This window comes from Oculina patagonica, chromosome 2 (assembly GCF_052425735.1).
Source record: "Oculina patagonica isolate OP01 chromosome 2, crgOcupat, whole genome shotgun sequence".
Taxonomy (NCBI): Eukaryota; Metazoa; Cnidaria; class Anthozoa; order Scleractinia; family Oculinidae; genus Oculina; species Oculina patagonica.
The window spans coordinates 8,342,857-8,369,637 of NC_135759.1; the positions used below are offsets into that span (position 1 = coordinate 8,342,857).

General features: G+C 37.8%; 2 protein-coding genes across 2 annotated transcripts; one reads left to right on the forward strand and one right to left on the reverse strand.

The window, feature by feature from the left end:
* Positions 1–2,171: 2,171 nt before the first annotated feature.
* LOC144642892 (uncharacterized) lies at positions 2,172–16,890 on the reverse strand. The gene is made up of 19 exons (XM_078501994.1): positions 16,742–16,890; positions 15,613–15,941; positions 14,725–14,869; positions 14,077–14,222; positions 13,331–13,502; positions 12,839–12,954; positions 12,028–12,172; positions 11,837–11,956; positions 10,957–11,109; positions 9,136–9,360; positions 7,965–8,266; positions 7,145–7,495; positions 6,376–6,622; positions 5,486–5,820; positions 4,605–4,694; positions 3,882–4,101; positions 3,058–3,272; positions 2,319–2,668; positions 2,172–2,287 (listed from the first exon to the last, which is right to left on the reverse strand). Exons 1-18 carry the CDS (start codon positions 16,782–16,784, stop codon positions 2,504–2,506), a joined length of 3,519 nt encoding a protein of 1,172 aa, XP_078358120.1. The 5' UTR covers positions 16,785–16,890; the 3' UTR covers positions 2,172–2,287; positions 2,319–2,503.
* Positions 16,891–21,941: 5,051 nt separating this feature from the next.
* Positions 21,942–23,730, forward strand: LOC144641760 (melanocortin receptor 5-like). Its single transcript, XM_078500787.1, has 2 exons — positions 21,942–22,694; positions 23,329–23,730. The coding sequence occupies exons 1-2, from the start codon at positions 21,974–21,976 to the stop codon at positions 23,400–23,402; spliced, it is 795 nt and encodes a 264-aa protein (XP_078356913.1). The 5' UTR covers positions 21,942–21,973; the 3' UTR covers positions 23,403–23,730.
* The last annotated feature ends 3,051 nt before the right edge of the window (positions 23,731–26,781 follow it).

Here is a 26,781-nt window from a genome sequence, read left to right on the forward strand (position 1 = left end):
GTTGGCATTTTTGTTTTGTTTTACTGACTTTCAGGTGACTTGAACTTGAAAATGGAACATTTCATAGGTGCGACAATTGGCATTACGTTTTACAGCCAATTGTTATTCTTTTGTGTTCATGCTAATCTTGTGTGTTCTCGAAGCTTCGTCAACATGTATTAAATACAAGTGAAATTGAACTGCAAAAACTAGGCCTTGAAGGGCAATTAACATAAACTAAGAAGAATAACAGCATAAAAACGGTGAATTGAACGCACGGAGGGAAGTTTAAAAAAGCGAACTTGCCTGCTGTGCGTTTTGGACGTGGGCTCGGGATACAAAGTCTAAATAAAATTTATTTTCTTTAGGTTCTTTTTCTCATAACTCGATTTTCCTGGAGCAATTCTCTTGGTTCAGCCCTTTGTTTAACCGTCGAAGGTTGAAATGTGGTATAAAATCTTAGCGCTTAAAATTAGAGAATTATGTTTATTTTAATTGCTGGTAGCAATAAATAAATTTTCTTCAAAGCGTTAGGCCTAAAACGAAAATTGGCCCACAGGAGACAAGGAAGAGTTTTTTTTTTTTTTTTATCTGGCGGGGTTTAACTGTTGTTTGGTCTCGTAGGCCAGTCGGCAGAGCAAAGGTGATAGAATTCGGAGAGCGCGGGTTTTAATCCCACTGCTGGTAATAATTTTAACACTTTCTCCTTCTCTCGTGTTTTCTCTAATTTTCTAAAAAGGGCTTACGCTCAGAAAAAACTTAATGTGTTTTTCCAGTCTTAATTTTCAAACTTCCACGGGGCTGCGTGGCTCAACATTTCATCACAGTTGTCGGTTCCCTTTAATTTAAAGGAGAAGTTCACTCAAGAATGGCCATTTATTTTTTTTACGCCAATAAAAAGTTTACACAAAGATATGTTATTCACCAAAATTTCAGCCTCCAACGTGCGCTATAACGCTACGAAATCTTTCCCAAAATTCGACAACTGAACGCCGCCATCTTGGAGCTGGTAATGTATGGGTGACGTCAAAGAGCTCAGCCTGAAGTTTGGCGGAAAATTTTAATAGTCGAAAATCCTTGTTTTCTGTATTTCTTGGAGCTCTGTTTGAGCAAAATGGAGATGCGCAAACAGGCATTTTGACAAACAAAAGCCACTACGAAGAAACAAGGAATTTTGAGTATTTAAATTCTCTTGCCAAACTTCAGGCTGAGCTCTTTGACGTCACGCATACATTACCAGGTCCAAGATGGCGGCGTTCAGTTGTCGAGTTTCGTAGCGTTATAGCGCACGTTGGAGGCTGAAATTTTGGTGAATAACATATCTTTGTATAAACTTTTTATTGGCGTATAGAAAATAAATGGCCGTTCTGGAGTGAACTTCTCCTTTAAAGGGACAGTGGCACCAAAATTTAGCGTACTTGAAAATGCAATGAAGGTGTTGGTATTGGTGTTGGAAATCCACTAGTACGAAAAGTGGCCTGGCCTTGCTGAAACGTGCTGTACTAGTCATGAAAATTGTTAAAAGGTGGTTTTGGTACGGGCCGATAGACAGTAGTGGCCTAATACTTGAAAATGTCGGGTTGAAGTTTTCAAGTTCGACCGTGTCACTTGGAAGAAAATCACTTAAAACCCGTGATAACGTTCACATCTTTGAGAGTGAATTTATTCCTTTCTTATGTTTTTCAAATGTTATGTTGTTGATCACTGAGTTCACATCCTCGTAATTCTATCATAGTTAACACAAGAACTTAGGAGACATCTCGTGATACTGCCCCTTTAAAGACGATTTCCAGTCCGTACTGCGTAATCTGCGCCTGCAATGTTTGTGAGTCTCGCAAACAGAAGAATGTTTACTAGCAAAAATAAAAATTCCGGGATAAAACTTACCTTTTTCTTCATTATTAACGCCAGATATCCTTGCAAAACAATAATAACGAGTAAAAGAAGCTCGACGGTATTTCAAACAGACGTTTTAGCTCATCGTGAATTCTTGAACGAAACGATCCGTAATGGCGAACTAAAAAACTTCATGTACGCCATTACCGAAGTGTAACGTTTCAACGAATTCAAAACAAAAATGAAAACAAACCCTGAGTCTGCGCAGTACGGACTGGAAATCATCTTTAACGCTGCATGATCACGCTAAAACTTGGAAGGGATTAATCTAAGAAGGGGTGGATGAGATTAGAGAAGTTGAAATGGCGAAGGGGTTAAAAGCAAAGAATTGAAAGTGAATCAAACTGATTTATTGATTTGATTTATTTCACTGTCACTATTCTTTTACAATAAGTAAACTATTAACTATTAACTATTAACTATTATTTATTATTAACTGTTACTTTTTAGATCACTGTGGCAAACGACTGTTACACCAATTATTCAAACTGCATGTTAATATTTTTTAAGGCTGAGAAGCGTGGCAACGTATCGGCATTAATTTTAAACCCTTGAGTTTTTTACTACTTTTTCGTTTAAATCATCAAGTGGGCGATTCTTCTTATTATTGTTCCATTTCGATGTTGCTTTACATTTCCGGGTATAGATTTAGAATTAACTCAGACAAGGAAATCCGAGACTCGTCATTCCTTTTTTGGTAGTTTGTGCATCTGGTATCGTCCGGTCCCGTGGGGTAACTTCCGGTCCAGTGTAAATAGTGAATCCATACGTTCATCTTGGTATAGATGGTACGCTGCAGAACGAAAAGAGAAAAAAATAATATAAAGCGATTGAATAACTGTTTCTGTTGCAGTGTCAATTTATGGATAGACTGAAAGTCAAATTGTATGTTGCCATTGGGCTAATAAAAATATATAAATTTCTCCTCACCATGTAATTTATTTTGACAGTCTATAGGTTGTATCTCACAGTTAATTTGAGTCTTGGTAAAGTGGTATCTAACCTGTCATTCAATAAAAGTGAGGAGGGAGGGGGGAGGGGAGGGGGGGGGGGGGGGCAGATACTGCATTTTAACAACCACCACCGCCACAACCTTATATGAAGATTGCGTTTTAGAGAGTTAGACAGTTTAACTCTGTAATACTAGAACACGAGAGAAACGGATAAAACAAACAAACTTACATCAAAGTCTTTGCAATTTTTATCTGTTATTTGTGAACTACTGGCTTGGCAAGGAGCGTTTTCGTCAATCGGCATGGAGATCTCGTATGTGCCAAATGGACTTGTACATTCCTCGGCGCCAAGAAGTATGTCATTGCACGGCGAGTCACTCAGGTAATGACAGCACATCGGCTGAAGGCGATAGTCATCTTCCTCCATACAGAAAAGTGAATCACCTGAAATTACAATTTTGCGTTTATTCAGTACTGATGTTGGTCACTCAATTTGTTTTGTGGAGCCAATTTGATCAGCTTAATAGGTACAAGAAATTTGATATAAAATAATTAGGAAACTTAGGTTCTTCTTTGGAATTATCTTCATAAATTCTCAGGCATATGACATTTTCCTGTACTGGGCAATCGAATAAAACTGTACGAGTAATTTATTATAAAGACCCGTTGAAATATTTCTCTATCTCAGTGGTATAACGTCTAAATTTCCGTCGAGTTTTACTTTTCCTTTTTTTATTTAACGCAATATATATATATTTTTAATCTTGGAATTTTCTGCCGTAATTAAATTTAAGCTGGGGAAAGTAAACTGGTGTCAACTGGCAATACCGTATTTCTTTAGAGTGGAAAAAGCGCCGTCATGGAGTATAATGCTACTCTGAAAAAGTTAGTTAGTGAGTCTGTCTCAGCCAGTCAGTCAGTCAGGTTTCGGCCAAAACAAGTCCGCCCTGCTCTTGAATAATCTGGTTTTACCATAGATCATTTAAGGAAATTCTAAACTTTGAAGGTCGCGCCCCCGATGCTTAATAAATAAAACACTGCATAGCTACTTACTGTTGCCATTCATTTTTGCTTCGTTACATTTTGCGGTATCAGTTATGGCGAAACGGTTGAATTCAAAATTTCTCAATGATGCCAATGGCTGACGGAATTCCTTGATGCCTCCAGTTCCATTTCTAAAGTACGAAGCACTCATATGGCGCAGTTTTAAATGAACCTCGGCTGGAAAGTTGTGGTTGTCTTGTGTTGTGTCTCCATAGAGCTCAACATACATCTGTAAAGGAAAAATACGCACTTAAAAATTGGCGAGGCACTAAAGCTCGTACATGAAACTCGCCTAGAACATCAAGATGAACATATAAAGTAAATAATTGTCAAAGGAAGAGGGGAGCCGTTGTGAGTTTCCGTTGTTTTTTCCAGGTCACAAGGATAGATCTGGAAAAAAATAAGCCTGATTTTTTTTTTCAAGTCGAGATATGAAGTTCCCGATGGCATCGCAATAATATCACTTGTTTATAGCTTCAGTACACCAGCATGGTAATTTTTAACAACGCTACACCACTATTTGAGGGTTTCCGTACGTTTTTGGGCTCTTAGTGAATTTTTGTAGTGAAGCTCGTGACATCTAACTGAGAGACAACATTTTCGACAAGTTTCGATTTGTGGAAAGGAAAATAAATGAAATAAGGTCATACATGTACCTTAAGTGATTATATCATGCGCCAGGAGCGACATTTCTGGCATTGCACAAAGTTGACACACCAAACAGTTACTTACCTTTAAAAGGCGAACATTGTAACAAGTATCGCAGCTATCAGAAACTTTTAAAGTTAACCTCGTGCTTTCTTTGTGTAGCTGGTCAAACATCTGTTAAGACAAAGAATTAATATAAAAAATTAATGAATAAAAAACTAATCAAACTGGAAGAGATGTGAACATTTCAAAGATTATGTTACGTCGATTATGCATGTACCCCTGAACTCTTGTAAACGTATCTTTCAAGTCTGGTAGAGTACTTTAATAATTATGCACATACTTTTGCATATACGCTGTTGTTCGCCCACAGACGTACATTCTTTGTCTTGCACGAGCTAACGAAAATGTTGTAGTTCAATTTTACTCTTGGTAAAAGTTGGTATTTTCTTTGTTTTATATACATTGTAATACAGCTATTTCAATAAACGTTGTCCTACCAAAGCTAAAAGACAAGACCGAAAGGTAGTATGGGTAGAACAAGAAGAACAAGAGAGGCGCAGCACGTTATGACTACTAATAGATAATGACATGAAAAACGCGAATTTGTACTTATTCTTTCTCTGTACATGTAGACATGTAGAAACAAGGTACCTTCAGTCTCACTGAATTTGTGACTTTTCAAAACTCAAAACTGCCACTCGACAATGAAAATCAAGCTGTAGAGAAAGGCCTCCTGAGAGCAAAAACAGATTCAAGAATTCTTTTCGTGCAAAAATACAAACTTATACATTTCCTTCAGGCCAATATGCAAAGTTCCAGTGAACACCCAGACCACCATTCGGTCTTGTCTTTAAGCTTGAAGCGTTTGATCTGTCAAATTGTATCAAGCATAAAATCGAAAGAGTATTGCATTTAGAAAGGCCTGGCAGACCAGACATGCATGCATGCAGACATATACATACCTCCGAGTGGGTAACGCTGTCAAACGACCACTTGTGTGTATTTGTGGTATACCGAAACGTGGTAAAACACTGCCGTCCTTTGTTTTCAAGATTATCGATTTCTTGTAATGCTTTGGTTAACTGAAGAACTCCCTGCAGTGACTCAGTACCCGGCGCGGCTTCAGTTGCTGTTTGCTCAAATTGAACCAATGTTTCATCAACATTCCACAGCGAACGGAACTCAAATCCTTTGTAGAACTGGTAGAGATGCTCGGTAAAACTGGCTTCCATTTCCCCATAAGAGGTGAGAAGATCATCAAGAAACATTTGTTGTATGCTCTCAGCAATGGGCGAGTCTAAAAAATACAAAATATGCAGTAAGATATAATATTAGTCCACTGGTGGTTACCCATTAGGTTAAGACAGTCGTATCGATATATATTGTCGAACTTTTTTATATTTTTTTTATAAAATATTTTTGATCATTTATATTTTCAGCTTTGAAGGGCAGTTTCTAACCATTTTATTTACATGTAAAAATGAAGAAAAAGTAATCGTTCACGGCCGTCAATTTATAGAGGTAACGTAAGTTAGACTAAGTAAGTATAAGCCCTTATTTCATTAGGGTAACTCCATTAGCTTTAACAATTAAAACTGTTATCAACAGAAGCCCTAGTAAAGCATGTTACCGCTTCGAGAACTCTTATTTTAATTTGTTATTTCCTACTTTTAATGCCTTCGTTTTGTCGATCTTTTTGCAAAATTGCATATTTTCGAAAAAATTAAACTTTTCCTGCCCTGATAAGTGTAGCCCCACATTAATTTCTGTTCCCAGGTGTATTTTTTGGGAACTGTGTCTGTAAATAATCGAGTGTCTGAATTCTTTTTCTAGTTCAAAAAGTTATTCTTACCTCCAATTTCGGCAAGACTTTGCAAGTTATTTGATGTCTCTTCTAAGTTGATGATGTCAAAGTTATATCCACCAATGTCATTGTCTAAGTCGATGACCTTTGCTATGAGATCAATCCTTGCTGAGCCAGCAATAAAGAATCCTGCTATCTGTGCTTCAAACTTGGCCACGTCTCGAGGTAATGACCTCTCTTCAAGCATGCAGACCAGGTCCGCTGCAAGCCCTTCTTTGTTCATTTCCAAGTTAGCCTTTGGAGCAAATGAAAAAGAAAAACGTTTATATATCCAACGGTGGTTTAACATTCATTTATACCATTAGTAAATATTTTTTCTTCGAATCATGTAATGAACTGAACTGTTTTCTACATGGGCCACAGAAGCCTTACTTTGTGTTTAAAAACATTTACAGAAAATTTTAAACATTGAAATCTAAGAGAATGGTTTTCTGAACGTTATAACGTTGTCATAGTAAAAAGCCAAATGAAAAAAGCCAAATAAGAATTCATTAACCTTATCATCATAGCTGGAAGCATTAACAGGAAACGAACGAGTTTATTACTGTACACATTTTATTTGTGTTTGAAGGTAAAATCGTTTTACGTGTATTTTGAGGCGTTTAAAGCTGTCTCTTCGAATTTCAAACATATCTTTGTAATGCCTAATTAATTTCTATTTGTCTTTTTTTATGTTGCTTTTTTTCTATGACAACGTTAATGCAAATAGGTGTATGTAAAATATTACTATGACGCATTGATGCAGTTGTCACATTACCATCATCACTTCGGGTACAGCTCCTACATCCATTTGGTCAAAATCCAGGTCACTTGAATCTTCCAAAGCTGCGTACGCCTCGCCAAATGTCATCCATTTCTCGATTTTGTCCAGGTTCTCTTGGAGGGTACCAGTATTACACTTCGTTGCAAAATTTCCAGCTACTTCTACAGCGGCGCCGATAGACGCAAACGGATCCTGTCCCACAATGCCACTAAGGAACCCTGTAATCCCCTGCAGTATAGCGAAGAGATCTCCTCTGTTGAACTGCGATGCTTCGTATACATCAGGTAGCTGAGCAATGATTTCTTCCAGAGAGCTCGTCATGCTTGCTTCTAATTGTTTGATACTCTTAAAATAATAAAAAAAAAAAATAAAGACAGTACCATTAAAAGAGTAGAAAATTGAAAACCCTTATTAGTTTACTTAAACTATATATGCCGCTCAAGCAGAATGTAGCAATAGTGTCCTGAGTAAGTAATATTTACAATTAACGTCAACATTTTGTCCGTTGTAGGGTACAGCTTGCAAGATGAAGATAACAGATAACTGATGTCAGAATCGGTGTCCGATGTGCTGGTACAGGCAATCCATTCAGTGAAGTACCCAATGACGCTTCTTATACTTAATTTCTGTTTGATAAGGATGGCGGCCTGTTCCTAAACAGCCACCCATTTATTGCAGCCCTACTGCTGATATGAAGTAAATGCATAGCCATCGTCTCCAAAAAGATATATATTATACGAATTTGACTGTAGAATATTTATTGCCATGATCATTATCTTTTACTGTTTAAAAACTAACTTATAATTAAACTTACTGCGACATAAGCACCCTTCTCACTTATTGCAATTCTTCGGGCCTCGACGAGTCTTTCTAACTCACTGTTGACCTGAATCAGGGCTGCCTCTGGAAGAGCTTGTAACACTTCATTCAAATTATCTTGCCGCTCGATTGACGCCTGTACACCGTTGTAAGCGTCCTCGTAAGCTTTGGCGTGATCTCTTATCTCTTCCACTTTTTCCTTATACGCTTCCCATTTTATCAAGGGGGCAAACAGTTCGTTATTTCCAAATCTGTCAAATCCTTCTTTGTTTAAGAAGGCAAGCCTTCGTTTTGCAACTGAGGTGAAAAACAAACAACACACGCATTAATAATACCTCTTTGAAACTGACAGATGTCACTTGCACTTGCTCTTTTGTTTTATGTCTTGGCCTACTTTTAATCGTCTTTATTTTACGAGGGTAGCACTTATTTGACTTGCGAATAACAAACCGGCGACCCTCGGATTCCCGATCGAATCGGAATTTAGAAGTGTTGGTTTTTGTGGAGGGAGGAAAACCGGGAAAAAAAAAGGTCAGCTTCGAGCCAAAGTGGCGCATACTGCCGGAGCTTATCCCGGTTTCCTTAGCATTAAGCAGCTAGGAGTATTTCTACTCCCCCCTGGATGGGATGCTAGTCCATCGCAGGGAACCCCCCAGCATTATTTCGCCTGTACCCATTTATACACCTGGGTGGAGAGAGGCACTATGAGAGTAAAGTGTCTTGCCCAAGAACACAACACAGTGACCCCGGCCAGGGCTCGAACCCGGAACGCTCGCTCCGGAGTCCGGCGCGCTAACCATTAGACCACCGCGCCCCGGAAAACTGGGGAACCCAAAGAAAAACCATAGATGCAAGGACGAGAACCAACAACAAACTCATCCAACAGATAACGCCGGGTCCGGGAATCGAACCCGGGCCACATTGGTGGAAAGCGAGCACTTTCACCACTGCACCATCCCTGCTTCCCCTGAGGAGAATTTTAAGACGCAAGTCTTTGGAGGATAATGTGTAAACGAGCTAATGTTATAAGCAATAAAGGCATGGTGGCCGGGATTGTGAACATACGTTTGTATTTCGCCATTTCTACTGTCGTAAGGATAGTGACTGGAATAGTCACTTTTTCCTAGTAAAAACTGTCAAACGCGAAGTGTAGTAAATTACCTTACCTTTCCTTAATTCCGAAGCATCTGTTCTTCCTTCAGTTAAGGTTATCAAGAACTTTAATACTGCCTCGGCTTTGGCGATGTTGTTAGCCCAAATGAGATCTTCAGCGTGCCTTGTCATCAACTTCAGTAAAGCCAAAGGATATTTATCTTTCGCGCTGCGACTAAGGTCCAGCTTCTGGAGATAGGAGTTTTCCACTCGACCCTGTGAGCCAGCGCCGATCAAAGCTGAAATACAATTAAAATAAGTGTCACAATGTGATTTGTCATCCATCTGTCAAAAGCAATCGGTTATACTGGATTCATCCTCGGTGTAAAAACCTGCAAAACTCACACATAACACAAAGAACGACCAAGAGAACAAAAAAACCTCTCAAAAAATGAAAAGGAGGAAACAATATCTCCAAAACAAAGGAATATTGCACAATGTTTTACTCTGAGTTAAACCTGTTGTATTGTATAAGATACAACTATTAGTTATAGAAACGAGTATCAAAAAGAAAATTGCAGGGGACCTCCTTAAGGTGGCTCCATAGGGTTTCTTGACCGCGCGAAGAATGGGTACGAAAGGGCGAGCTTGAAATGCCGGCAAATCAAAACAAACATGGCGGCTTCACGCGAGCGTGAAATTTTTGGCGAGAAAACGCGAGACTTGCTTCCTGCCAATGAAACAACACCCGTGCTTTCCTGTGTTGAGCAGATAAAAGAGTTTACAACACCCTAAAAAGGTGTTTACAACGTCCGCGGTGCTTCTGGCCGCTTTTGTGAAGTTCGTACGATCGAAAGCAAAAGATAAAATAAAGAATAGTCTCCGCGATTGTGAGATACTTCGAGCAGAATTTCAGAGATTCTGCTACATAAAGGATTAAGGTATGTCTCTAACTAACCTTGGGGTTAACAGATATTCGCACAAAAACCGACAACAACGGGGAACGCTCGTCTTTACACATCAACTCGTATGGTTCGAAAGTTCGCGCATGCTCAAATAGCGATCTTGGACAATTTCTATTCTGATGACGTAATTGTTATTCGGGCGAAAATAGAAAATTTCCCCTTGTATTTACTAGAGTTTCCTTCGGTGAAATTCCTTAAAATTTGGCATAGATGTGGTACCTTTTTAACTGCCCTTTTTGCCGTTTTTTTAAAAAAATCTGTAAGCCAGTTTTTTTGCTTAGTCAAAAAAACATAAAATAACCAAAAACGCAAAAACGACCTGGACAACCCCTACTTTTTTTGTTTTTAAAAGTTATTTCTCATCAGATTCAATCTGTTGGGAGAATTTCAAAAATTTTCACCGAAGAAAATTAAAGAAATTTAAGATCAAAGCCATAAAAACACCAAAAAATAGCACTTTTTGAGTAGATGTAGCTCAAAAACAAAGGCCGTTATTTTAAAAAAGAATAATGCACAACATATTTTATTCCTTGTTTTTAATATTTCGGCAGCTTTTATTTAACTAGTCCAAAAAATAACGCGAAAATGATCTCTTGATGGGTATCACTTGTGCGCGCGCCGTAATATCTCAAAACCCTATGGAGCCACCTTAAATACCTTCGGAGTTTGATGATGTAATTTGGACCTATTGAGATACAACTATTAGTTATAGAAACGAGTATCAAAAAGAAAATTGCAGGGGACCTCCTTAAATACCTTCGAAGTTTGATGATGTAATTTGGACCTATTGCAACTGAATGTTTGTTTGTTTGCTTTATTTTGTTCCGCTTTGTTTCGTTTTGATATATTCAGTTTTAAAATATTCTATTGCTTTTTATTTGATTCCTCTTTTTGGTAACGAAAGAAAGTAGCAAAAGAGCAATACTCAACTCTGCCCGTCACTTCCTTTTGCTCCAGTTGGTCCACGAGCTGCTTCACCTGTCTGACCATTTGAACGACAGCCTGACGAACATGAACCAATAAAGCCGCAACTTTCATAAAATTTACATTTGATTCCACGGCCTCCGCGACCTCCCTGGCCACCTGAAAATAAATCAGGTAAATAACGTTCGTATACACAATCAATAGCGTATGGCAGAATTTGGATTTTGATCTTAAAATGAATACCGACACGTTCTTTCAACTCAGTGTTAGCTACCTCATGTTGTATCGCTGCGCACGATTAAAAAGGCTGTCTTTCATTAAGACTCTTTTTTTCTATGAGGAACAATTTAAATGATATTTACTAATCGTGGATATCACTTTTTGTGAAGTGAAAACTGAAGGAACGTTAAGGAGGCTCAAAACAGTTTTCAGTACTTTCCAGCTCTTATATACTTTGGGGCCTTTCTTTCCTTTTTAGGACCTTTCGAAAACCACGAAAGGAAGAAGGCCAAAAAAAAAATAATGGGTCAATGCCATAAACATTTTTCAGTAACCACTACAAAAATGGTACAAACAAATACCCAACTATTGGCAAACAAATTGTGATTATTTTCTTGACGTCACTTGTAACCATAGCAACGGTATAACCAGTTGAAAACACCCTTAACTTTAGCTTTAAGTGCTTATAACTCAAAGGAGTCCGGTTACCCCATTTTTTATTGTTGAACGATGATCAGAATGTTAAGATTAAGTTTTTGCAAAGTTAAAAAAAATCTCTGAAGCGGTTTCAGAGCCACCTTAAATTTTCGAATTTATTTTTGTATGATGCGCACATTTCTCGATCTTCCCTTGACTTTACATCAACCTTTACATACTCTCGACTTACCGGCTCCTCCAACTCCATTTCTAGCTGCCTGGCCTCCTGTTCCACGGCATGTGTTTAGCTCCATCTTTCCTTGTACCATTCTGACGTTGACTGTTTGGCGTCCTGCATTACCACCATTTCCTGTTTTCGAGCATAGTAAGTTTTGTAGTGTGAACCCTGCAGTAGTTAACAAATGACATGTTCACACTTACCTGATTTGCCACCATACCCGCCGTCTCCGCCAGCCCCTCCTTGTACACCTGTGGTGCCATGAATTGGTGAAGTACATCCATTGATGGTCCCCCAGTAATTCCTTTTGGCTTGCGCTCTACAGTCTGCTTCGGTCTTGTCCGGTCTCTATTTGAAGAAAAGCAGACAAAGCTCTACATTGTGGTATTTCACTTCTACTTTTTAGTGTAAAATGACTATCGCCTTTCTCTATTAATTTACCCGTAATAAACCTCGAGTTGTGTTGTTGGACGTTGTTTTATTGTCTTGTGAAAAGCGCAGGTTGCTGTAGAAATTGATAGCCATAAAGCATCGAATTCCCGTTAATTACTCTACATACATCTATACGTAAACCACACGTAAACACGCATGTAAACGTAAACTTTTCGAAAAAAAATGCGTTACCTTTATAGTGCCTAGACTTTGTTCGTGACGTTAAGATGCTCCTTTGTATTTTAAAAATTATCTCATATCTTAACAAAACCTTGAACTACTGAAAGGGCCTTGGAGGAAAAAATTGTAAGACAAAATATATCAATTGTAATTTTTTCGGGATCCACTTGTGCTTGATTTTGCAGAGATATGTTTCACTTTAATTTGTTTTGTGGACATCATCATGAATAAAACCCATCCATTCTAAACGGTATGATGATAGTGGGAGCGATCACGGTAATGGCGCAATTATCGTTTTCGGCGTGTTTGATACCGTTGACCTGTCTTAACCGTTTAGTGATCATCGTTTAACGTGGATCCGATGTGTTTATTTGTATGACGACAAATAGTTTACTTCCATACCTTGTTTAAGCTGTCAGCCCCTTTTTTTCCATCGGCGCCATTTTGCCCCGCTTTTCCATTTCCACCATTCGATAATATATCCATGAATCCTTCTACCGTATCAGCAAATATTTCCACTTGAAAGTGAGAAAAAACAACAACAAAACGAAATGCATTAAATAACAAACAACAATAGCAGCAGCAACTACTGAGTCCCCTTTGCGAGTGAAAGTAAAAAAGTTAAGAAATGGAAGCCACTTTAAGAAAACAAGAGAAGCCTCATCTCCGAAATTTTTATTTCTGACAATTGAAAATAGTATTTGAAAGTTTGCCCCCCATTCATTTTATGTGACACGATTTATAAACAATATTTGGTTAAAGTGCAATTTTATTGGCGAAAATATTTGATTTTTTAGCCTTTATTAGCCGTTAGGTATTTAGATATATGCAACAGTTAAATTTTAAGCCTCGCTAACACGTTTACCGTCACGTCGTCATGACAACTAACGCTACCTGTTGGTCCAGGTACACCATGTTTTCCATCGTCGCCATCATCGCCTGCAGATTGGGCGTTGAATCTTTGATGCAAATCTGGAGCTCTGAGATCTAATCGGCTTCCACTCAGAAAGGACACTTTACGGCTGAACATTGTCAATGTTTTAATTCCACGCATTTTGATGTCGCCCTAACAAATGATATAATTACATATTGTTTTAATGTTGGTACTGAGCATAAACACGCAGCAATGCTTATTGTTTCGTAATATAATAAGATTTCAGATTTTTATTATTTCACACTATTTAACAATTAAACAATATTACACATTATTTACAGAAAATACATTAATTTATTAACAAGTCTAACTTTTTTTTATTTTTAAGAAAATAAAATAGGAGCTGCGAAAATACCATAGAAGCCAGTGCTCATTGCCTCTTGGACCTTCCAAAATATTCAAGTTAACTCCACAATGCTCAAGTGATAGATAGTCTCTCCGCACCTCACCTCACTCCTCCCGGTATATTATATCATGTCATTTATATAATAAGAAGAGTGAAAATACTAGAATTTTCTTCCCCAACGGATGTATATGCGTGGCGAGAAGTGTCCACAAGGATTTCAAGATGAATAACAAATATGTTTCTAATTTTTAGTTTATAGTTTTTCAATTAATTTCTTTTAATAAGATGCCACTCTTTCATATAAAGAAAGCCACGACACAACATTGCAATACCACAATGGGTATAAGTAATGTACCATACCTTAACATAAACAGTGTCCGCCAGAATTTCGAGCTCAATGTTATTGGAGCGTTCTTGGGAGTCTCCAAAATCAACATTCTTCTTTGTTCGTAGATGCTCTTGTACAAAATCCATATGGACGTTTCGACCAATAACTTGATAACGGTCTGAGTAGAAAAGGAAATAAAATAAGTATAAAAAAGTCATACAGGTTTGCGGGGACAATTTCATGTCCACCATATTTGTACGAAAGGAGGAACACACGACGACTGCATTCTTCGCAGTTCGAACTCAATCGTGAACGTGCCTGCTTCATGATCTAATAGTTTTCTGAGGCTTATTTTTTGTAACATAGATAAAAACCACAAGTAGTGACATTCAAAGAGCGGGCGTTGGGGGTGGATGTGAAAGCAAACCCTTTCTTGCTTAAAAAAAATGTGCTGCGCTGATCGAATGAGTGAGCAGAGGAATGCAGAACAAGAAGCTTATATCAAAAGTACTAAATGAACATTTGATTTTACTACTACTAATGAGATTAAATAGGATGTTTTTGCTTTAACTTTCAAGTTGTCCTTACTGAAAACACGCTTTTATAGATAATTAAGGAAGCAGTAAGCTATAAAATACCCAAAACTGGTAATTCCCACAAAAAGTTTCGCCCATCCTCACCTGAAAGAACACAGCCGTAAAATTCCGCCCTCATAGATATGTGGCTGTGCCATTCTGTCGGCTTTATTTGGACATATCGAGCTGTGATTGGTTGCAACAGTACATGGGTAACAACACTGTTCCTATCAGTGTTCCCAGAGAAAACCTGCAAGGAGAAAGACAAAGAAAAGTACAGTCTCTTTTCTGTCCGGAAGAGGCCAATTGTTTCCCAATAAATGCTATGTAGAAGGTCGCGAACTTAAGTGCTTTTTCTTCGATTTTTACTGAATACAATTAATTTCATTTTCTTTTTCAAAACATATTTCTACTTAAAGATTTTAAAAAAGCTTGCCTTGTTAACCTTATTACCAATGGTTTATTTTCGCACTACAAGATATCGAATACAATCTTGAATAATGTCTTATGCTGGTTTAAAAACTGTTTAAAAAATTTCGTGTGAAAAGATTTGTTAATTGTCTTTCCACCATGTTTTAAAGGCGAAAACATACCTTTTCCCCTTCCCGTTCACCCTTTTTTTCAATCCAGACAATTGTTGACGGTGTTTAGTTTGGCATTAAATTAAGATAAAAATACACCTTATTCGATGGTTTAACATGTTTAACATTTGCGATTAGCGTAATATTTTTCCACGCTCCCACGGGGCTCGGAAAAATACGAACAATGAGCAAAATGTCCGCTCGTATTATATGTTAAACCATCGAATAAGGAATTTATTATTCGACTAATTTTTCCATTTAGTTTGGGTCCGTATTGCTTAAGTTTGTCCGTCTGTATTTTTGCCCTATTTTACAGTGTAATAACGAGGTATATTTTACGCGTTCTTTTGCCCTAATATCGTAAAATGGCGTAATAGTGGAATAATATATGTATTACCACATCGTTTTGTACCTTATCGATTCCATTTTCTTGATATGTCTGAAAAGCAGAAGAACCATCCACACTGTAAGATAGCTTGTATTTCTTTACCCACTGATCCCAGTCTTGCCGGCCCTGGGTTTGAAACTTTGTAATTTTGACATCTCGCCAAAAATCCACCTCAAGAAACTGATTTTGGTCGTTAGTTTTAGCTGACCAGGCACCAGTTTTTCCTCTGGCAGCCACGAGGTTGAGCCTGGCATTTTCTGGGCCGTGCGTTTTACTCCATAATGAAGAAGCGCTTATTTGTTGATCTGTGACCAGGCCGCTTTCCAAGCCAAATGCCTCTTCCCCAGTGCATTCTGATCGTGACAAAATATAATCAGTCAATGGGAATGTTTCTGCTACGCCAAAGCCGAAATTTATTCACCAATAGGAATCGGCTTTTCATAGACCCCGTCTTGCAATAAACCTGAATATTACCAGTTGTCATGACAACGTTAAGTGTATGCATGATGTTGCAACATAAAAATACTCAGCTACTCGGACTACGGGTAAATAAACAGCTTCTAAAAATCTAAGCACGCAAAACAAAATCATGATTTTTTCAAAGTGATGAAATATCCCTCAAGGAGGCAGTGGGTAGCCCCACGCACTTCTTGTACGACACAGGGTTTAAAGATACTATGTCACGGGGATTTCGCAGATTTTATGTCTCAACTGTTCTGAAGTAAGTAGTAGGCAACTTTACCAATGAAAAACATTATCTTTGAACATTTAGCAAAAGATGTAACCTATAAAATATCGATTTTTTTTTAAGCGCGGAAACAACTTGAAAACGTTGGCTAACGTTTTTCAATTGCAATCCGTTTCCATCCGAGCCATCCCCAGCTAAACGCGCTTTTGGACAGTATTAATGCTCTAAAATAGCAATTGTTAATAAAAATGGACCATTATTTTTAGGTTTACTACTACACAAATACAAATTTGTGCTGTTCAAAAATCTGTTAGAATCCGTAAAATAGTCCCTTTTAATTTAAACATTCAATTTCGTTAGACATTAGTTTAAAATATTTCTTTTAACTTTTTATTCCCTATTATAAGTCACAGTTCTCAGTGCATCATTTCAGTTATTTATCACACGAAAACTTATAAATTTTACCTTTTCCAAAGTGCACAACTGAAGGAGTCTGGAACCATGTCATAGGAGTGTATTCGATGTCGCCATTAAACGACTGATCTCCTCTAGTCAAAGACACGCATCCATCGTCTACAATAAAAAATAAAACAAACAGCAAAATCAAAGGAATGAATGAATGAAAAATCTTACCCAGACATCTTGGAAATAACTAGATACAAACAAGTTAAGGTTTGAGGGAATTCTCATTCAATATAAAAGTAGTTTATTAATAATGTAATACCTTACTGGTAAACGTTACTTAGATTTATGCCACCAACTAGAAAATCAACACGCAGCGAAAAAATATCCAATTTTGTTGCGTTTTTTCTCGCATGTCGGGTGTGGGATAGTTTTCATTAGTTTTGATGAACAAAAGTTGGCGTTTGAGTACTTAGAGAATAAACGGAAAAGTCACAGTGCTGAAGTTTTAAGCGTTGATGCGATAATGTTAAATTCAGTGCGTTGAAATCTAGTTAACAGTATTTATTTGACGACACAAACACTTCTTTGACAAAATCGTTCGGTGTTTTTGTTGTCATACATCAAGAAACTGGGATAAAATTCAGCAGTAAATGTCTACTAAGCCCGTTTTATAGTATCACTGCATTTGAATGCTAGCAAGAGCAAAAAGGAAGATGCTAAAATGTTTTAAGGCAACTTAAAACCATTTCTTCTCAGCTCGTTAAGAATATTTCACTAAGGTTCATCTCAGTTGACAAATGAAATCCAAAGCAACAGATAAATACGCGTTAGAGAAAATAACTGATGAGAATATCTAGAAAACGTACCTTGTCCCAATGCCAAGTCCACGGTCGTAAGAAAAATAAGCGCTGATAGAAGATAGAAAGGATCCATCGGCTGTCTTAATCCCGTTGCACACTTGTCGAAACAGTGTTCATACAGAAAAATGCCCCTTTCTGAGTCTTACCAACATTTATATTTCCAAAGTTCTGCTTGATTAGCATTTCCTGACAAATGTTACATCAGATGATTGTGTAATCAGTTACGTAACCATCAGCAAGATCTACACAATTTGCCTGATCGAACCTTAACTAGGTGGTAATTTTAGATCTCAAGGGCACTGCACCTGTGTGCTAAATATTTTCATTGTTTTTGATTAGTACTATATTATTTCTGCTGTCATTGTTATATGGCTAAGATATGGAGAGCGACACTTCGGGGAAGCCATAAGCGACACAGAGTGTCACCGGCGGAGCGGGGGATTTTTTTCTTCGGGCGTCCTGGAATACAAAGCGGTCAACAGCAAACGCGGAAGAAACAAAAACAAGGTACATACGCCCGAAGAACAAAATATACGCTCCGCTGGAAGTTGATGCACTGAACACAGATCGCTAAGGGAGGGAAGGCGGGGCGCGACATTTAAACTGTAGTCGTGGTGTTTTGCCGTCGAAAGACCTAGAACTGAGGTGCACGCTGAAGGAAACGGTTAATATTGCACCGCTACACCAATGAGAGAGAGCCATGGGGATAATTAGCCATTTCCACGGAACTTATGACCTGCATGCATAATAAAGTACTATGCAAATAACTTTGAATAGCCCAGGAATTTTAACACAGTGTTCTCATAACTTCAAAATACTTCTCTAAATATCAAAAAGCCAGAGTTTGGCATCGCTGATGATGATAAAAAAGCTACTAATTTTCTTTACTAATGTGTTTTAGTACTTTGCTTGCCTGCGCACGGAAATGGGCCTTCTTTTCGAGTAAGGGTGGAAAATTCTGAAAGTGTTTGCACGAAACGATCGATGACTGCCTGAGCGAGCTTCTACCAGAACCAGCGGATAGCCGGACGTGAAAATAGCTGGTAATTGGCATAAATAACAATTTAGATTCATAAAATAAAGAAAGAATTCGTTTGTAAGAAAAGCGGTCGTAGTTACACAAGAATATGCGTGACACCGAACTTGTTGATAGATACAAGACTTGTTGATGGATGCCGAATTTAACATGGCATAAATAAAAAAGTGGTCCTTAGTGCAATAAGGCTCATTTTCTCAGTGAAATATAGTCAGATACATTGTGGGCCTTCAATCTTATTAAGTGTGAAATCCTTTCATACGATCGAGCCTTTTTTCTCAATATTTTTTGGATAAAACATCTCTTTAAATGATGATGAATAAATCTTTGTCCTATGCTTTTGTTCGCTTTTTTTGGCCTTGACCGTGCACAAAAAAAAATAGTTGTTCACTTCTGTCTGAGCAACTAACCAAAAGAAACGTTTCGGTTACGTAATACATGCACCGCGTATGAGTACAAAACAAAAGATCGTGCGCAATCGTGGACATCCAACATATATCTTTGCATCTTTATTTGCTCCTATGAAGTTTGCCGCACTTCATAACCATTCCCCTCTATTCACGATGCCCACATCAGACCACATCGAGTAAATGTCTTTTGGATTTTGAATTTCCCACTTGCTGCCATTTTGGATTTGACAACGGCACATGGTCGCCATTTTTGCAACATAATAAAGTAAAGCCATTGTGGACTGATAATAGGGACAACCATGTGACGTCATTGTTCCAAAATGGTAGCACGCGGGAAATTTAAATAAAAAAATGGTTGATACATTGTATCCAATTTTTCGTGTTTTAACAACTTATTTCAACAACGTTTAAGTTAATTATATAAGAAATAATTCCAACATTTTTGTTTAAATTTGTTTGAAGGATGGTGGCTTTCTTTAACAAAGAATAGCAAGGACTGCTCATCTTCTTGCTGACAATGGCGATCTTAAATGGAACATTATCTGTGGTTGCACTTGTTAAAAGAGGTGACGCTCACTGAAACGGCCATTGCAAAGTGAATAGGAGAGTAATTTGGAGAACACGTGATTTCAGTTGCAGATTTAATCATTGGCGTCTTGAAAACGGTTCCTTTAATTTTAGCGGCAAATACTGCTGCAACCTCGAACAGCCGAACAGATTCCAAGGGTTGAAAGAGTCAAAGAATTCGGTTCCATGCTTAGTTTTAAGTATTTTTGTGGACCGATTTTATTTGTAATTGATGTAAATAAACATTTTTTTTTGAAAACGGTAGTTGAATGAAGCGCCCGAGTTCATGAAGTAAGTTTTTCCCGAGCGGCAAGATCACAACATAATCATAAAATAAGTCAGATAAATACCTCGTACGTCGGTATTAATCCTCCGTTCTCGGTATTTATCTCTTACTTATTCCTGTGCGATATCAATTTTGAAGGGAATTTTTGAATGATATCTGACAATTGACAAGAACAGTTTAAATCCAAACAAAAAAAAAACAATGGAAATAATTTGTAAAATAAAAATAATTTGTACGTAGCGCTCAAATACAAACTACATATCTCAGTTTTTAATAAAAAAAATATGTTTATTAGTGAAATATCTGGACGCACTTCACTCACTGAGGGATGTACACTTTGCTCATCTCCAGACTCAGGTAGCCTAGCAGTTGGGAGAGCTGTTTCGTTCTTTTTGGAAACCTGCCGCACACCAGAGCAACTAGCTGAGCTATTCGCCTCACGTGCCTGTTTGCTTAGCCATTTACTTACTGCAGATTTCACCGCAGACAGTGAGGAAAGTGCTTAGCAAGTTTGATTTGGAAGCCGCCATGTTGAATCACGTGAGCATTCTGCGTGTGTTTATTGGTCAGTTGATATTTTTGGCTAATCAAGTTGCTCACGTCGCCCGCACACGTCGAGGATTTTGGCTCTCGAGGCAAAAAATATCAAACACGATAGATATTTTCCTCAAGGCCTCGCGAGGCAAAATTCTCACGAAAAATGTCCGCACAAGAGAGAAATCTGCTGAGCAAACGGGCACGCGAGGCGGTTAGCTCAGCTAAATCACAAAGAAATTGTCTCTTCCCGACACAGAGACAAAAGTAATTATGTTGTCACAATAGAACGCAAAGAGTGTAATTAATCTATACACATTAGAAAAGGTCAAGGACAAGCTAAGGAAGCAGAATTGCTTGCTGACCTCAGGGCGGCAAGGAATATTAGCAAACTAAATCTGATGTCCATAACCTTGAAGCCGCCATGTCAATGACAGAGGAAACGCTTCTAAATGTGACATTTTCATCCAAAAAAATGAGTAAATTAGGATGGAACTTTCTACAATAACCCCAACAGCGACTTTAGTGCTCCAGTTTGATAATGGACAAAATACTGAACATTAATTTACTAAAATTAAAACTTTTAATGAACTCAGTGTATAAAATATCTGCTGTGTTCGCAGACAATCATCCTAGGGGTACAAATTTTTAACATAAATTGCCATTTTTCTTAGGAAAATCAAAATCACCGCAGATTAAGTCCACAGTCATTGAGTCAAAGCAATATTTTATAAAAAAAATTAAATGTTTCCTTTAATAAGGAATTCCAATTTGTTTTTTTAATTTGGATTTAAAAAAAGTCTTTTTGAGTTTTAAAAGGACAGATCAAATATGGTCAGTTTACTATACATCCCTTCAACACTGTGTTAATCGCGCTCTGCCTAATCATCCTAACATTTGAATGGTCGCCAACTGGGCCGATTTTAGCATCCGCAGCTTAACGTCCGTTGGCACATCAAAGAGTCGTAAACTAGATTTTAAATTTAAAACCAACGGGCACAGCATGCTTATGGTATATTTGTTTTAAACTGCACACAGAGAAGTAGTGCCAGATATCTTCCATTTCAAAAGTGGCACAGAAAGCAGTTTTTTAACACAGACTGAAGGTTTCATCTTTGCAGGGAAATGATTAAAAATGTCTTTTTCAAAACATTTTGCATTAAGTTTCATATGACAAACAACACTAGAAAAGTATCTAGCAAAAACCATACAATCATGTTTAAGTGTGAATAATATTATACGTTTGTTAATAAAGACGAAGAAAAAATGCTGGTTAAACTGCAATTGTTAATGGATAGTTATTATTCTGTCTTAAAATAATTGCATGTTTTTTAATTAAGGTTTCCAATTTAAGGTAGCTCTTATGAAAATAACGATGTCGGATAAATTTTAGCTTTGTTCTTTCAGGATGTTTATAATGTTTTGGCAGGTGCAACTAGTCGCTTGTTGAGAACAATGAATACAAACCACTCAAAACACTGATGAAAATATTAATTATGTAAATGCAGCTTATAAAACTCATCAACCCTGAACGGTAGATTGAACCAATTTACGAATGCGGGTTTTGATGAAATGCGGTTTTGAACCAAGGAAGAAAATATGGCTTTAGATGGATCGCTGTTGAATGAAAACTTCACTACCAATGTTAACAGTGGTTCGGCGTACTCGGAATCCAACAACACTGAAGACCGTTTCAGAGAAAGACACGTGCCAATAATTGTCAATTGTGCATTAAACACGCCGCTTTCTGTCACAGCAATATTAGGTAACACGGTGGTTATTTACTCAATATGGAACAATCCTTTTCTACATTCGCCTTCTAATATGCTACTATTTGGCCTTGCAATCTGCGACCTCTGTGTTGGAATAACCGTGCAACCTTTTTACATCATCTATCAATCGTTTTATCTCACAAATCGTCTCCAAACATGGCGGGCAACTATGGAAGTATTCAATATCGTCTCCAATTTGATTTGTGGTGTTTCCTTTCTTACTACAACAGCGATTACCATCGACCGCTATCTCGCTATCCACCTTCATTTACGCTACCGCGAATTTGTCACAATGCGTGGAACCGTTGCCGTTCTTGTCGTTTTGTGGATCATTTCAGCTTTCGTCGCATCAACTCTCATTTGGAACAGTCACATAACATTCTTTGCTGTTGCGTCTGTTATAGCTGTGTGCCTTTTTGTCACGTTTGGTGTATACGTGAAGATTTTTACAGTTGTCAGGCATCACCGAAGAAGAATTCAAGCAAGTCAGCGACGTGAAACAACACAACAGTTTGGAAACACACGACGTTCTGTAAAATCTGCAATCAGTATGTTTTACGTCTGTTTTATTCACTTGTTGTGCTATCTTCCTTATTTTATTTTCCTTATTCTTCGAGACATGTATAAGAAAAACACTTTCACGATTCTGGCAACAGAATTTGCTCAAACCCTTATTTTTCTAAACTCTTCCCTGAATCCAATAGTATACTGCTGGCGTCTGGGTGAAATTCGCGTGGCAGTGAAACGGTCACTTGCGTCACTTGGTTGCAAATGCTTCGAGGAAACTGAAGCAAGATCAGAAGGAGTCATCACTGTCACTGAGTTCAGTTTAAGGCAATTAGACCCAAAAAGTTAATGACATATTGAATCATACGCGAAAGCTAAGAAGGTTAGTTTGCTTTTGCGAAACAGTTTTTGGCTATTAAGCAAATGCGAAGATGATGACGGATTTCAATACGGACTGACACGATATTCAAACGCAAGGATCAAGTTTCAGATTCAGGAGACCAAATCAATTCACACTTAAATTCAGCTGACATTTTTCAAAGATGCATGGGTTGTCCATAACAACAGCAAACATATGGAGTTTGTTCCTTGCACCAGTCAAGTTCGAGTCCGAGTCAAGTTCGAGTCACGAGTCATGTTCGAGTCAAGTTTATTTTCTCTTCTTTTTTTTTTTAGTCTTTTGGTTTCAATTGCTGGTGAAAACGATGTATCAGTGGTACAAGTCTGAAGAACAGCAAGATTTGATTTGACTCCTTATTACTGCCGATTGTGAGAGTTTATTCCTGCATTGGTTCGCAGCTGCGGTTTTTCAAAGAAAAAAATATTCCTTGACATCCATTTATTTTCCTTACACATATATGCCTGTATTAATTACACACAACTGAGGTAGAGGTTCCATCTCGACGACACAAAAATCATATTTAAAAACGCTTATCAAGGAAACTTGAACGTCACCTGCAAGGGCGAACACAAGCGGCCGCCGATACCAATCCGTGACACGGGTCAAGGAGTCAAGGAGTCAAGGAGTCAAGATAAGACAGTAATCAAAAAGAAAACTGCGTCGTATATCAAACCTTAGTGCTGATCTTTATTATAGTCAAACGATATTGTTGAAAAAAAAGTGAAAAAAATTCTTTGAGCTGGCCGCGCTCGAACTTGACTCGCGCTACTAACAAACTCCAAACATATGCATGACATGGAAAGGAAAAGCGCCAACTGGCCACTTTTTTGTTGTAATGTAACAGAAAAAAACCTCATCACAGCGTCAAAAATATAAAAAAAATATAAAAAATACTGTCATCAAAAAGCTTGCAAGAGGTAGTAGTGTCAGAAATCAGTCAAGAAAAGGTTTCGTGATTAAGAACTAATGGCAACAACCTAGGAGATTTGGTTTTCAATGGATATAGTAGAGCCAGGTGCAGTGTTGTATTTGACAGCTTAGATAATTGCTTTAAGCGTTGCGGGGCGTTTAACTATTAGCACTAAAAGCTGAAAATTGCGAAATGTCAGTTTAAGTTTTACAAAGTGCGTCGAGCGTGACAAAGAGACGTTATGTACAGTTTTTCTCGCTAATAATTTGAAGGCAGAGCCAATTGATTTATTTGTATTATATAAGAAGTCCCTCTTCAAGTTTTCAACGGCAAGACTTTTAAATCTACGTCGCTTTTTAAATCGTCATATGACGCTTCACTAAGGCAGTTATAGATCGGCAGATCATGGTTGAAACCCATCCAGGTATCCAATGCGTATCATTGGTAAAGGACTTTTATTGAGTAGAAACCGATTGTAGAATTTCACATTATATGTCTATATGTCTGCTACTGATGAACGGTTACGGCAATTAGATATTTACAGGGGCGACTATTTGATCGTGGTCTGTTCCCTTACAACAGGGACAACCAAGGAAAAAAAATTACTATAGGTGTCAGAACACCGTTTGTAGGTAATAAATGACTCTTAAATGACCGTGACCTTTTTGTGCGATTTAAAGCCTTATTTTTAAATGGTAAGAAGGATGTATCTTTTCGGATACTCTAAGCTTTCAATCTTTAGAAAATTAAAGGGACGAAATATTATTACCCGAATTTACAAGCCGCTGTAACCTACTCGACGATTGTAGCTGGCCTTTTTTCGTACCCAAAACGACATCTTTCTCTCTTCGAAAACAACAGGTATTACTTTTCCCATGTCACAAAAGTTTAAGCTTAAGAAATCTCCAGATTTTCATCACACTTTAATCCCCAAAAAATCGTAGGGGATTATGTGCTTTCCGAATAGATATTCACCGAAACGGTCTGTTGCGTGCCCTTGTTACAATTATACTCGCATTTTCAGACAGTTTCATCAGGGGACGGCGGAGCAATTTTCCAAGTGGGGGGGGGGGGGAGGGGGGATCTGACTAGTGACTTGAAGTGGGGGGACAAAAGACTTTTCTCTTAGTAAGTCTTATTTTTTCGTATTCTGGGGGGGGGGGCAAAGCCCCCCAGCCCCCCGGCTCCGCCGTGCCTGTTCATACTTAGCTTTCACATAGTGAGGCAGGTAAACAGGTTGTAAGCTTATCGTCTTATTAAGTCTGTAAAATGTAAATAAATTGTAAATTGAAATGTATGTTTATAGTGGTCATGCACTTAATTTCGAGAAAGCCAGTTTCCAGGCTCTAACGAATGCAGGAAACACTGTTGAACACTGTTGAACTTTAGGCTTTTAAGAAGTCAAATTTTATCTAATAATTTTAATCTAGTTATTATTTTATGTGCAAGCCATTGCTTGTAAGTTGAGAGCCAGTAAAGAATTTGACAATAAAAGGACAAGAAAGCTTTGTTTAAATCTCATTTCAATTTCCTCATCCATATTTACTTATGACACTTGGAGATTTATGAATTATGAAAATTGAAAATTACTTTGTATACGTAATTTGACTACATGCTGTCCAATTTGGAAATAATTTGATGAAAAAAATTCTGAGGGCAGCCAAAATTGGCTGAGTTGGCAATTTGGCTGTCAGAAGAATTTTTTGAATCTAATTATTTCCAAATTGGACAAGCATGTAGTCCGGTTACATATTAATTATATAGCTTGTAGTCAGTCAATCCAGCGTAAACAATAAACTTTTTTATATGTCCAGAACGGGAAAAACATTCAACAATAATAAGCATAACACAGCACATGCAACTCACTCAAAGCATTGTCTTCACAAATAAAAATTAAACAAAACAGTGCAATTTTATTCACCTGAGTTTGCGAAGCTTGCTACAAAGTGAGTGAAAACACTGCATCAATCAATTAAAGTCGTAAACAAAGTGTCCGAAGAGCTTTACAACTTCTTGAATCTCACATACTCCTTTCCACTATTTCGTTCATACCTCATGGCCGTCTTTTCTTTTCGAATTTCAGCAATAAACGACAAAGAATTGCATCTAGCTCGTGGCGATGAATATCTGACAGATTTAGGCTTGCTTCGCTTCGTTGCACTTACGTTCACCCAAGTTTTGTACTATTAGATCGAGGTGTTTTACTCTTAGTTTTTGCCTTTTAGTGTAGCTAGCTCCTCTTCTGACAACGTAGAAAATTTCTTTGTTGTTACTATTGCTGAAAAGCTAATAAAGAATGGAAAAACTTAGCAAACTTGCCTTAAACATTTCCGCCATTTTCGACTAACAATGCGCAAGTTTACCGGGCTGACGCTATGCTTAATGCTAATTGGCTGATATCCGTCACATGTCGTTTTTTCTTCGATTTGATTGGCTGTAACAAAACTGTCCATTTTTTCTTAAATTGGACAGTTTGTGCATTTTACCTGAAATTCCTAATCGAAACTATCCAAATTTAATCCCAAATTGGACAGTTCTCAGAAATTAAGGAAAAATAGCTACGCTGACAATATAGGATTTACCGACAGCTATATAATTAAATCGGGAATTGTGGCCTTGAAAAGTAATAAAGCCGTCTTTAAGACGCTAAATGATTTAATATGCCAACCTCGTTCCCAGGGTCTCTCTATCCTCGCCCTCAAAGTTCTGGGGGACGGGGAGAGAGAGAAACCCTGGGAACGAGGTTGTCAATGTGCAACTGAAATCACGCGTTATACTCACTTTTCAATGACCTTTACAGTAGGCGCTACCTCTTTTA